The sequence below is a fragment of the Rattus norvegicus genome, chromosome 3 (genome assembly GCF_021556685.1).
Source record: "Rattus norvegicus strain SHRSP/BbbUtx chromosome 3, alternate assembly SHRSP_T2T, whole genome shotgun sequence".
NCBI lineage: Eukaryota > Metazoa > Chordata > Mammalia > Rodentia > Muridae > Rattus > Rattus norvegicus.
Genome location: NC_141536.1, coordinates 78,215,957 through 78,228,549, shown reverse-complemented (window position 1 = coordinate 78,228,549; position 12,593 = coordinate 78,215,957). Strand labels below are relative to the sequence as shown.

Below are 12,593 nucleotides of genomic sequence, written 5' to 3'. Positions count from 1 at the left end.
ATTTGAAACAGGTCTCACTATGCAGCCCTAGCTGGCCCAGAACTCACTATGTAGATCAGGCTGGCCTCCCACTTAAGAAATTCACCTGCCTCTGCCTCTTAAGTGTTGAGATTAGGCATGAGCTACCAAGTCCTGGCACATGCTTTCTCTTTAAATCCAGTTATAAATGTAGCCTCTCACGCTACATGGAAGGTGGAAAGCAGGGCCTCTCTCCTTCTGCACCCTTTGCCTAGACTCTGGGAGTACCTTGGTAGATATCTAGGGTCCTAGGGAACCCAGTTTGAGAGTCCTAGCATGGACCCACCAGGCTCCTGGGGGAGTAGAGTTATTGCTTCTCACTCCTCTCTCCTTGTGTTTATTTTAATTCTCTCTCTCTCTCTCTCTCTCTCTCTCTCTCTCTCTCTGTGTGTGTGTGTGTGTCTGTGTGTGTGTGTGTGTGTCTGTGTGTGTGTGTGTCTGTGTGTGTAGGGGTGTGTGTGAATGTGTGAATGCAGATTCCCTCAGAGACCAGGTGACACAGATCCCTTGAAACTGGGGTTACAGGTAGCTGTGAGTCATCAAGCATATGCTGGAACGTGGGTCCTCTTCAGGAGTAGTTGGAGCTCTCCATCACTGAGCCATTCCTTCAGGCCCAAGTCGTCCGTTTCTTTGTTTGAAAAGATAACTCCAGCTTTACAGGCTAACATCACCAATGAAGTGGCATGTCTAATGCTTAACAGGGACTGGATTCACCAACAGGAACCAGCCACATGAGCACAAGGCTCCAAGGACAGCTGGCAAGGACCGAGTGGCAGTGTCATAGTCAGGGTAGGCTGGAGACACTCTGTCTCTGTCCACGCCAAGTGCCTCCCAGTCCCCCTTACTCCCACATGTACTGGTTTACCGTGTCCCCCATCAGCTTCCTGCAGGAGTGTGAACTGTTGTTGCCAAGTCTTTTGAATGACACCCTCCCTGACCTGTGGTACAGCTTTTAAGCCTCAGATTTTGCCCCTTTTTTTGTGCTGATCAGTGAGGGGATCCAGGGAGCCCATCCCCCACCCACCAATGAGGTCACTGTGAGTGGTCGCAGAGCCCTTTGCTTCCTTCAGTCACACTGGCACAGAGCCCAGCCGTGGATAGTGGAACCCTGCTGTGTGTTCTAAGCACACCCTCTGCCTCAGAGCATGTCTGTTGTCCAGGACAAATGTCTCTCTGCCATGGCCCCAATGGCTCGTTCTTCCCAGGGGACTCTTTTGAAACTGCTCTTGAGGGAGGAGCCAGGTCTCTACCCTAATTGAGTCTGCTCTGCTCCTCTAATCTTCTCTCCCCTTTTGAATTGCTTCTAAGAATTGGGGAACCTGCGGGCCATTACCTCATGTTGGAAACTGAACCCCCAAAGCAATAGCAGTATCCCCACGGAGAAGTGAGATAACCTCATCCACACCTTTGTGCCCACAATTGTCCTTCCTCTGCCATCTCAGGACAGGACAGCACAGGACAGGACAGGAAAGGCAGACAGCTTTCTTAAGTGGTTGTTAGACTTGCCGCCCTCCTGGTGTAGCAGGCAGGGGTGGGGGTGGGGCGGTGGGGGTGGGGCAGCGGGGGACGGGGCACAAGCTTTCCTGTCCTTACTAATTGGACCCTTGAGGCAGCTAGTGGTCTATCCCGGTCTGTTGAGACACCCAGAGGCAGGCCCTGGCCTTGAGATTTCAGTAGTAGTTGTTCAATTAGATTTAGACGGCTAGTCACATGACAAATTGATCCAGGAGTGTCAGGGATTCTTGGTGTGACAAGAGTACAGATGGCCAAGGTCTATTAAACACAAGCTCTGCTTCACCCAAGTGCGTTGCCTGTCCCACCAGACTGCAGGTTCGTTACACATCCCTGGCACCAAACATGCCCTGGATACAAAATAAATGTTTGCCAGAAAAATATCAGACATCTCTCTTAATCTTGGCAGTGACCTTGGGAAAGGCACTGAAATTCTCATTCTCCACAGGAGAGTCAGGTGGGGTTTGCTACTTCCTGGGTCAGTAGCTGTGACACAGCAAGTCCCAGACTCCCGTGGAATCTGCTCTAAGTCCCAGGTCACTGCTCCGGCTTCCTAGGTGGACAGTCTGTCTTTGAACTCTCATGTCAGAGTGGAGGCAGGGAGGTCTGGGAACAGGTGACAAGCACACAGCCCAGGAGCAGCAGAGCTGGCAAGGTGACCCATCAAAGTGACACAGCTGTCCTGGGCTGCTATTACAGATGGCCAGGCCTGAGCCTTCTGCCCTCCACCCCTCAGCAGGCCTGCACTCTTGATGGGCTTCTCACATATGTGAAAGTGAAGACCAGGACCAGCCTTGTGGATGTCATCATGCAAGAGAACTGCAGGGACACCTGGCCTTGGCCTCTGATGCTCAAAGTACCACAAGTGAAAACCAGCCCCCCCCACTTCCGGTCTCTCCCCACCTCCTTTTGTCTTAGATGCTCAGTGAATCACTCCAGGCTGCTCTCAGAGTGGGGTGCTCTGTTGTCCCTAATGACGCACATGCCACTTTTGGCTAAATGTCTTCTGGCAGGAACTGGGGCACTGCTGCCACCTCTGTTAACCCATTCAAGCCCAGAAAAGGAAAGAAAACAAAACCAGAAACATCTGGGTTGCAGAAACTGCAGACTCCCTCAGCAGCTTTAAATCAGTCCTCAGTCTCCATCTGGGTGGGATTCCAGAGCTGGCCTGGAGCCGAAGGGTTCCTGCCCCACGCCACTGCCCAGAGGGTGCCTGGCTAACTGTGGAGTAGTGACAGCTGCAGCACGAGATGACATTGAGATGGATGAGCCTGAGGTCAGGACTCTGCTGCAGCTGTGGCTTGCTGCCTGGGACACAGCAGGGTTGGGTGAGGTGCTTGAGAATGAGTGACTGTTGTCTTTCAGGGGATAGATAGAAACAGGCAAGACACCCAAGATTCTGTCTCAATGAGGTGGATTTCAGCCCTTCTGGGGTCATACCAAAACACCAAGCCTGGTAGGTGGAACTTTTAAGCTCCAGGAAAAATAAGCTTATTAGTTTAACAAACCCACGTCTTCTTTCCCACCAGGGACCCTGTAAGTGACCCCATATGCACCCCCAAGTCACACAGTCATTAGAAAGTGTGCATTGAGACATCAGATCTCAAAGGGTGGCTGTGGTTTTTCCTATCAATTTTCCAAGTCGAGAAAAGACAGAAAAAAACAGAGCCCAGAAGAAACAATGAGCCAAAGAGAAGCAGGTGAGGAGGGAACGCACTCTACCTGCTAAAGTCCAGGCTTGATAGGAAAGACGCCTGCCCAGCACCTCCCCTGGCAAAGGCACGGCAGTTCAGAAAAGCACCCAGGGTGAGTCAGAAGGACATGCCGTCGAGGCTGAGCTATCTGCCAGCCTTGGTCTGCTGATGCTGTGTGGATTTCTGATCGGGTCAGCCTCAGTTGCCCTGTGTGCATACAGGGTGTTCATGGTGTTGCCCTTACCTGACTGGTTTGGGAAGTGATGATGATGATGATGATGATGATGATGGTGGTGGTGGTGGTGGTGGTGGTGGTGGTGGTGGTGGTGGTGGTGGTGGTAGTGGTGGTGATGGTGACTACTACTGCTACTACTACTATTCAGATAGGTGACTTCCTGAGCCGAGCCACTGAGATGGCAAGCACAGAAATAGTGTCCCAGTGGGCAGGTTGGCAACTTGCTTTATCCAGAAAGGTGAAAGGAAAGGCTTGCAACTTTGTGGGTCTGGCAAGCTCGTCCAGACTGGTCCACCTTGTGACCCCTGGACTCTGTGAAGTCTTTTGGCCCAAGGACCTCTATGAATGCCACCTAATGCAAAACCGTAAACACACGTACAACATTCTGAGATTGTTTTGCAATTTGTGTGTGTGTGTATACATATATATGCATATATATATATACATATATATATATATATATGTATATATATATATATAACTTGACTGTATGACTATTGATGGTCAATCATGACATGTGAATGACTACATCGTGTGCCAGTGTCATAAGGTTAGATACATCTTCGTGGTGTAGAGCAGCTAACTGACAGATGAGCTATCTTGATCAGAGGTTCCCTGAAGCAGGCTCTTGGATTGATTCTGAGGACTGATGCACCATCCCTGACATACCTTGATTACATATTATACTGGCTGGTGGGGGATATGGCTTGATCTCCAAGGAGCCCAAGGTCTTGGCAGCCTCCAAGTGGGCACTATCCCAGACCAGTCTCCATGCAGACCACTGACTGTACTCTGGTCTTCAAGGAGACCAGGCAGTTCATTCAGATTCAGACTTAGTACCAGCACCCCTGCCTAACAGGCCTTCCAGAACATTCCATCCAAGCACATACAGGCTTTTCTTAGACATCCCAGGATCTAAATCAGCCGTCAGGAAACATCTCTAACAGTTTGCCCCCAGGTCTGCATGCTCTGAGATCAGAGAGGCTTTGTGCTTCCTTCCTCCACTCGCCTCTGCAGGGCTAGCTAGAGAGGAACAGAAGAACTGAAGTTGTATTTAGATGAGGGTGACTACCATAGCATTAAGCTAATGCCACCCTCACTGTGATGCGCCCCTGCTAGTAGGACTGTCCTCAAACAAGTGCCGGGAAACCCAAGTTCAGGGCTATGAATCTGCTCCAGCCTCTGACCAGGAGCTCACGCTGCCTTTTTTCCTGAGCTGAGAGTGTCTCTGAGTATTGTTCCATCATCTCAACCTTCTACTCTCACACTCTACCAGCCAGCTCTAGGCCTCTGGTCTGAAAACCCCCTACCTTTGCTGTGGTCTTCAGTTCACCCCACTGTGCTGTCCCCAGGGGTACAGATGCTCCATTCAGGCCCAGGCGGAGTTCCCCAATCACACTATGTCTGGAGAAGCGGTCACAGGTCCTCAGGGTGAGTGTCAGGGTAGCTGTGGGGAGCTCTTCCTCACCCAGGGGCAGGGCCAGGCCCTCCTCCCAGGTTGTGTGCAGCTGCCGTTTCTTCAGAGCCGTCTGTGCCTCCACAGAGCCTGTCTTGACAGCCACGCTGCCCTGGATGTAACAGTCACAGCCTCCTTCGTGGTCACTGGTGACAGCTGCAGGCAGGAACAAAACAAGACAGACCTGGGACTTCCTGGGCATTGGGGGACTGGCTACAGAACACAGATGGCCTTGGGTGTCTGCAGGACCATGGGGCTGACATGGCATTCCATCACTATGTAGCTATGTAGGGAGGAAGCTTTTCAAAATGGGACATCATGGGGTAGGAAAGGGCTCCTTGGATAATAAGGATAAAAGAAAGCACTTTCTGGATTCCTTCTGACCTCAAGATTCAGAGATGTCTTCATTGGTGCCAAGGCCTTTGGAGAGCTTTGGTTAGGATAGCTACCAATGCTGTGTGTGACTCATGTATTTTTGTATTTTAAATATTTACCACACAGCCACTTGCAATCTGAATCACCCACCTGGCGCCTCATGAATGTTGCTTCCGATTCTTAACCTTGATGTCTTGAATGTGTCACACTGTGGATGGTGTTAGTCAGCTTTCCGACACTATAACAAACACCTTGGAGAACCAGCTTAGAGAGTGAAGAGGTTGACTTGGACTCACAGTTTTAGAAACGCTAGCCCATAGTACCAGTGGTTATATTGCTTTGTGAGGCATCATGCCATGGTGGAATCACATGACCCAGCAGAACAATTACGTCATAGCCAGGAAACAAATGAGTGTGAGAGAAAGAATCCAGTGGGCTGGGGAGCGAGCGTTGGCCGGATGCACCTCTGGGGACAGTTAGCAACTAAGCTATAGCATTTGTGTGAATCTCTTAGCTGTTATTTGGTCACTCTGATGGGCTTTGGTCTTCAACCTCACCGGGAAAGAGACCTGAGTCTCCCACACAGTGTGCCCCGCTTCCCTGCTGACCAGTGTTTATAAAGTGTCATGGCATGGGTGTGTCCTGCAGACCCTCTTCCTCCTAAGACTCTGATGACTGTCCCTTCAGGGTGGAAGCTGACATTTCAGAGAGAGATGTCGAATGAGCTTGTTCTCCGCCAACGAGGCCTGAGGACCTGAAGCCCCAACAGTCAACAGCTTCCTTCTGTGCTTCCTTGGGCTGTTTGTGCCTGGCTCCATCACTCATGATCAGAGCGCTTGGAGGACAGGCTAGAACTGTTTCCTAATCTGTAAAATGGTAGTTACCTGAGGACCAGAGGTGTCCATGGAAGTGCTTAAACGTCGTCAGCAACAGTAAAAGAATTTGAGTAAAATTCTCACTCAAATACGCAAACAAGGGGCTGGGGTGCAGGGAAGCTCAGGGGCAGGGCACTTGCTCAGCAGGCTTGAAGCCCTGGTTTGCATTCTAAAGGGCCAAGTTCAACACAAGACTGACGTGGTACGAGTGATAGTTAGCTTTGCCAATGACAAATCTAGGAGACAATCCTATGGGCATGCTCATAAGGAGCTTTTAGATCTCAAAGACCCACCAAACTGTAGGAGGTACCCTATGTCTGAGATCCTAACCTGAATAATAATAATAATAATAATAATAATAATAATAATAATAATAATAATAATAATAAAATTAGCCTCAGAGCTCATTGTTCTCTGTTTCTGGTCTGTAGACACAAAGCCCCGGCAGCCATGGTACACAATGGACATGCATCCTCCAACTGTGTGGCAAAATTAATCCTTTCTCTTTAAGCTGTCTTTGTCAGGATATTTTATCGCAGCAGCTAGACAAGTCACTAGTGCAGGTTTGTCTCTTAAAACGTCCTGAAAAGGCAGTGGGCTGAAGGTTTGGCCCCTGGTTGATGGTGCTCTAGGGATTCTTGAAAGAAGATCTTAGGACTCTGCCCAGCCCCTGCTTCCTCGTCACTGTAAGTGAGTGGCTTTGTTCAGTGTGTGTTCTCTGCCATGGTGTTCTGCCTACTGGGGTGTTCTGCTCACCACTGACCCAAGGTCAACGAGGCTGAGTGAAACTTCTGTGAGCCAGAACAAATCTTCCTTCCTTTCCACTCCCCTCCTCATGTATTTTGCCACAGTGATGGAAAGCTGGCTAACACAGAAACAGAAGACACTGGGGATGGAAACAGCACAGATGGCACTCCACTGCCTCCAGCCCGGGTTTCTCTGTAGTCTTAACTTTGCTGTTGGTGGAGTGTACTGTCAGAGGAGCACTCCCCAGGACATCCCACCAGACAGACTACCCGATTCATGCGGAAGTTCTCAGAAATGTGTGTGACCCTTGAAAGACTGTCTTTGTCTGGTGCAGCCCCCTGTTCGATGTTGAGGGCATTGCTGACAAAGAACACTAGCTGTTCATCCATCACTTATCTCCCTATCCCAGTGGGCAGCCGGCCAGGCCACCTTTGCTAAAATGCCCTGCAACAAAATGTGGCCAAGTGAGAAGGCGCCAACCACTGGATAAGAGAAGTGACTCACGCTCTGTCCATTAAGGCTATTATGGGATGGCTGTGACCTCTTCTAATTCTCATCTTATCAGCTAGAAGTCCCTAGCAGGAGGTCTGAGGAGCTTAGAGAAGGTGTAGGGGACTGGTCCTTGAGTCATCATGCAGAAGAAAGATGTTTGCTGGCTAGGAATCCCTGGTGTGCATGGTTATAGAAGGGGGGGGGGAGAATCTCTTTGTCTGAGCATCGTGCATGAGGGACTGTTTGTCTGAGTGCTAACCTTTGCTCACTCCAGCTGCAGACTCTCCCATCCCACCCACAGGGCCTGCCAAACGCACAAAGCAAGCAGTACCTTCCAGGCTAGTCACAAATAACTCGGCCTTCTTCTGGTCATAGTCCAGGCGAAAGTGGAGTTTTGGGGCCTGGTTCCAGCTGGCAGCCTTCTCTGGGTTCCAGGTCTCCATGACACAGACATCCTCTACTACACCTGGGAGACAGACAGGTTGACCATGACTGTCATGCTGGGCTTCTGATCATATCATGCTATCTGTGCCATCCAAGCCCAAAACTGTCCCTAAAGGGAGTTATAGAATTGCACCTCAAGGGACCATTATGGTTCAGTGGTCAATATGTGGGTTCTAATAATACACTTAAGTTGCCATGTAGTAGCTGTGTGTTCTTTAGGGGATGTTCTCAGCTCTGTGCTGGTCTATAGTCCACAAGGAAAGCTGTCATGTGGTCACATGGTTCCAGCGGGGGATGGAATTATGTGCAAATTTCACAGGAAAGAACAGGCGGAGACAGCAGCTAGCTAGAGTCAAAGCCACTGGCGAGGATGGTGGCTTTGATTTTGATTTTATTTCCATTCTACACTTGCTGAGTGAATGGAGGACCTTATCTTTAATCAAGAAGCTCCCAAAACTGCCAATATTGCTGACTTCACCCCTCTCTTGAGCTAGAGCCTAATGTGAAAGATTCTCGCCAGTCAAGTCTGAAAGGAGAATTAAGAAGCCACAGTAGCTGCCACAGATGACACTTTAAGCAACCAGAGCTGAACTGCTGATCCTCGGAATGAATCAGAGAGCAGGACTCTAGGGGACCATTAGTGTCCCCAAGGACTCATTATTAGATTCTTTCTATAAGCTATCCTCTAAGGAGCAGATCCACTATGGTGAGACGAAGGCACATATATGTGCAGGATGCGGATGGCTCCCAAAGCCATCCTGAGGATGCTGCAGTAGACTGGGTAATGAGGGGTTTAATGGTACCTAGAGGTCTTGGAGCTCAGGCAGCCTCAGACTGAGGAACCATTTATCTGCCATCACCTGGTTGGGCTTTTGTCCAGGGGCAGCATCTGCAAAGCTCCCTCTGCAGCTGTTTTTTTCTTGAGTGACCAAGGGACAGTACCATGTGAGTGGCAGGAATGGACTCTTCTTCCAGACATGAGGTGCTGAGCACTATAGTGAGGGGGGCAGTGGAGTTGGGGGGAGTCAAACACACTCAGTATATCATGGGATGTCGGCTGAAGTGCCCAATGCTGCCAGCTGTCTGCAGGTCAGAACCAGGATGCTGCCCTCTGCGACGGGAAAGAAATGAAGACACCAGTCTATGTGGGCTGGATTCTCTGCAGCCATGAGGGTTCCATCCTGGATCTATACAAGCACTGAGCAGTCTCTTGAGAGAAGCTCTGACTGTGGGAATCATCCCTGAGAGTACTCACACCCATCAATCTTGCCTGACTTTCAATTCTCCTGTCTTCAATTTTGAATCTATTTAAAATGTGGGCAGGGAAGCTTGACTACTGACAGCCAAAAGGATCGGCACATTTGCAGCACAGATTGAAGTGGTTTCTGAAAAGCCAAGCTAGTGAGTACCGGCCCCTGTGGTAGGCCATCTGTCCACTGACCAAGAGGAACGCACATGAACCCAGGTCATTGTTAGAGCTGCTGCGTCCTGCCCCGCCACATGCAGCAAACCTGTCTCACAGGACTGGCTACCTCTCACTCTTAGGATTGTCTCTCTGAGAAGCTTCTGTATTCCTGTGGGCTAAAGCCTGAATCTCAGCTCCCCTGCGTTTGCCCTGGCTGCACCATGCTGGCCACTTCTGGGTCCTGTCTTCTGAAACCTGATGCTCATAGGAAGAATAGGGACAGTGACAATAGACATATATGTTTTGGTGCTTTGTGCTAAGCCCTGGTTCAGGCATTTGTTTTAGTCATTATTTATATACATTTAACAGTGACTTTCCCAGGTAGGTGATAATATGGTCCCACTCCATCGATGAGAACAAAGTCCCAGAGAGGCTTAGTAGTATGTCCAGTGCAGTACAGCAAGCATATAAAAAGGCAGAGAATTAAACACAACTCAGAAGCCTGTTTTTAACCTTGATTTTTTTTTATCCCTTATGTAATTACACAGTCAGATCTGAAACAGACTCCTCATTTCTCACAGGAAAGCTAGATGCCAAACGTTGGTGTATACCCCATTGGGGCTCTGGACAGCTTCAGCATTTCACACACTCTATCCAAAGACCCAGGCAAGACCCTCCCTAGACCCATGCTGCCCACCAGGTGTAGAACCCTACCGTTCTGAGGGAGGATGAACAGCTCCTCTGTGACCTGCCTCTTGAGGCGACTGTCACTCTGGGCCTGGGGGCTGGCAGGTGCAGCAGACTCCTCTGTGGTCCCCAGGGTATAGTCTGCGTAGTTGATGACTTCTGGGGCCGTCACAGCTGGCCGGGGACCGTAGATGTCCGGGAACTTAAGGAGAGGTCGGGGCTGGACAGGCTCTGTGGACTTTTTAACGTTGAACTACAAACGTGAATAGAACTGGTTAGTTGGTATGAACACAAGAATGTGGTAGGGACCATGTCCACCCCAAGAAGAAAAAGTGGGGGCTGACTTCCTGAAGGAGGCATGGTCAGAGGTCTGCTTCCAGTCTCCCCCAAAAGAACATACTCTGGGAAGGGAAAATGTCACTCCTAACCACATTTCAGAGTGTATGTGTGAATGGGGGTCGGTGGGCATAAGTCACCATTCACCCTCCCACAACCATCTCTGAGTAAGGTCATGCTTCTTCTGTGCACACACACACCCCTTTTATGGCCTTCCTCTCTGTCACTCTGTTTTACTGTCGTCTGTCTCTTATTCTTCGTTCCTTCTCTTTGTCCCTTTCCAATGGCTGAACTGGGCTAGTGGTTCCCCTCTATATCTACCACAAAATCCAGACTCCTGTGGTGACCTATAAGAGCCTGCTTTGCCTGACTCACTGGCCTCTGGCACTTCCCAAATCTGTCCATTTCCCTTCTAAGGCCCCAAAGATCAGCTCTTAGCTACTCATTACCCATCTGAACTATTCCTATCTCTCCTCACCACCACATCTGGTCTTTGACTCACAGCACTGAGCCACTGTTCCTTCAGGTTACAAGAGGTCGGTGACACTGTCCTTTAGGGAGATAGCCCAAACAACAGAAGGAAAGAGGGAGCCCATCTGCCTGTTTAGGAGATATGGCGTCAGCAGATCGAAGGTCGAGGGCAGGACTGCATGTCATCCACAGGCAATTCGAGAGCCTGGAAATCAGGCCTGACCTTGGCCTTGAAAGAGGGAGGTGTGCAGAAGGCAGAAGGATCATGTCCCCAACACATAGTAGTACAGAGCCACATTCTGCGTCTCACCTAAAAGTGGGTTCCATCTCTTTTACTATTTCGTGGTGGGGAAACTGAGACTCAGAAGCACTTTGGACCATTCAGAGCCCCTAGAGACTTTGACCAGATTTCATACCATTTGCCTGCTGGTATTGACTGCCATTTGGACATTGCTAGTGAACCGAATGGTAATTGTAACACCTGGTCCAGCCTCAGGGGTTCTACCTTGTTCCTCAGCCCCAAGGAGTAGCTGGATATGCTGGTCTCAGCCACCCTTGACTCAGAACCAGTCTTGTCTGCCACATATTGGAGCCAGAAGTGAGGCTGTTTGGGTGGTCTTGGGAGCACGCCCCTGGCTGCATTTGATTGTACTCCACCTCAATTGTTTTATATGAGGGCTGGGTTTGGTTCTTGGCTGAGTCATGACTGGCTGAACTTGCGGTTTTGGTGGGGGACTCATCACTGGCTCCAGAAATGAACGGGATTCTCCACGGGGCCCTTCACAGAGCTACAGAACGCTCTCCTGCCTATCCTGAAGCGAAAAACCCATGGTGACTCCTTCAATTGCTTCCCCGCACATGGTCACCTGGTTGTCTGGGGCCATCTTCACCTCCTAGGCTGTGATTGCTTCCTCTGATCCTCCTGTTCATGGCACTGCCTTGGTGATTTTTCCTGTTCAATCCTAGGGAAGCCAGCCCAGATGTCCTCCAGACAGAATGTGTCCCCGCTAAGCAGAAACCACACACCCCTGTCTTGTGACTGCAAGATGAGTCAGTTAGAACAATGCCAACACCACTCACTGCGGGTGGAAGGACACAGAGTCTGTGTCCCTGATATTAATATCATTTGGCCACCAAGTCCATCCACCCTGTGGCCTGGCCACCTCGAATGCTCACAAGTGATACTGTGAGCTCTGCCTTGGAGCCCAAAGCATGCTAAATAGATGCCCGGTATTGCAGCCCCTCAGGGGTCATCAGCCTGATGTCCACTCAGCCTTGGGCAGGACTTTGTACCCCTGGAATCTCGGTATACCCAGCCTATGGCTTTCACACTTGGTATTGATCCTTATCCTGAGGGCAAACAGTAGTGGCCTTTTGCAGGAATGATTAATGGCCCAAGCTCTGGGAGCTGCTGTCAGTGACTTACATCCTCAAGGCACAAAAGCACCAATCACACATCTTGTTCCTCATTTCAGAACCCTGTTTCAGGGCCATTGAGTTGGTTCACTGGGTAAGGGTATTTCTGTCAAGTCTGACAACCTAAGTTCAATACTCAGAACCTACATAATAGAATGAAAGAATTGACTCCTGTGGGCAGTCTTCTGACCATATATGTACCTGGCATGTGCAATTTATACATACATACATACATACATACATACATACATACATACATACATGTAAGAAATTTCGTTGCATGTCAAATAACAGAAACCTTTCAGTCCATGTCATAGAAAAGAGGTTGAGGGTAGAGGGAGCCTAGGAGAGGGGTTTGGAGGGGGATAAGAATGCCTGAGAGGATGAGGATGTTAAGGAGCAGGCCCTGCAGGCACACTATACCCAAGTG

General features: G+C 49.8%; 1 protein-coding gene across 1 annotated transcript in view; it reads right to left on the bottom strand.

Moving 5' to 3' along the window:
- The window catches only part of Syt13 (synaptotagmin 13), a 39,179-nt gene that overhangs the window by 4,687 nt on the left and 21,899 nt on the right, over positions 1-12,593 (bottom strand). Inside the window, 3 exon segments of the mRNA NM_030839.4 lie at positions 4,770-5,071; positions 7,736-7,870; positions 9,968-10,193. Of these exon segments, the coding sequence (NP_110466.3) occupies positions 4,770-5,071; positions 7,736-7,870; positions 9,968-10,193 (663 nt within the window).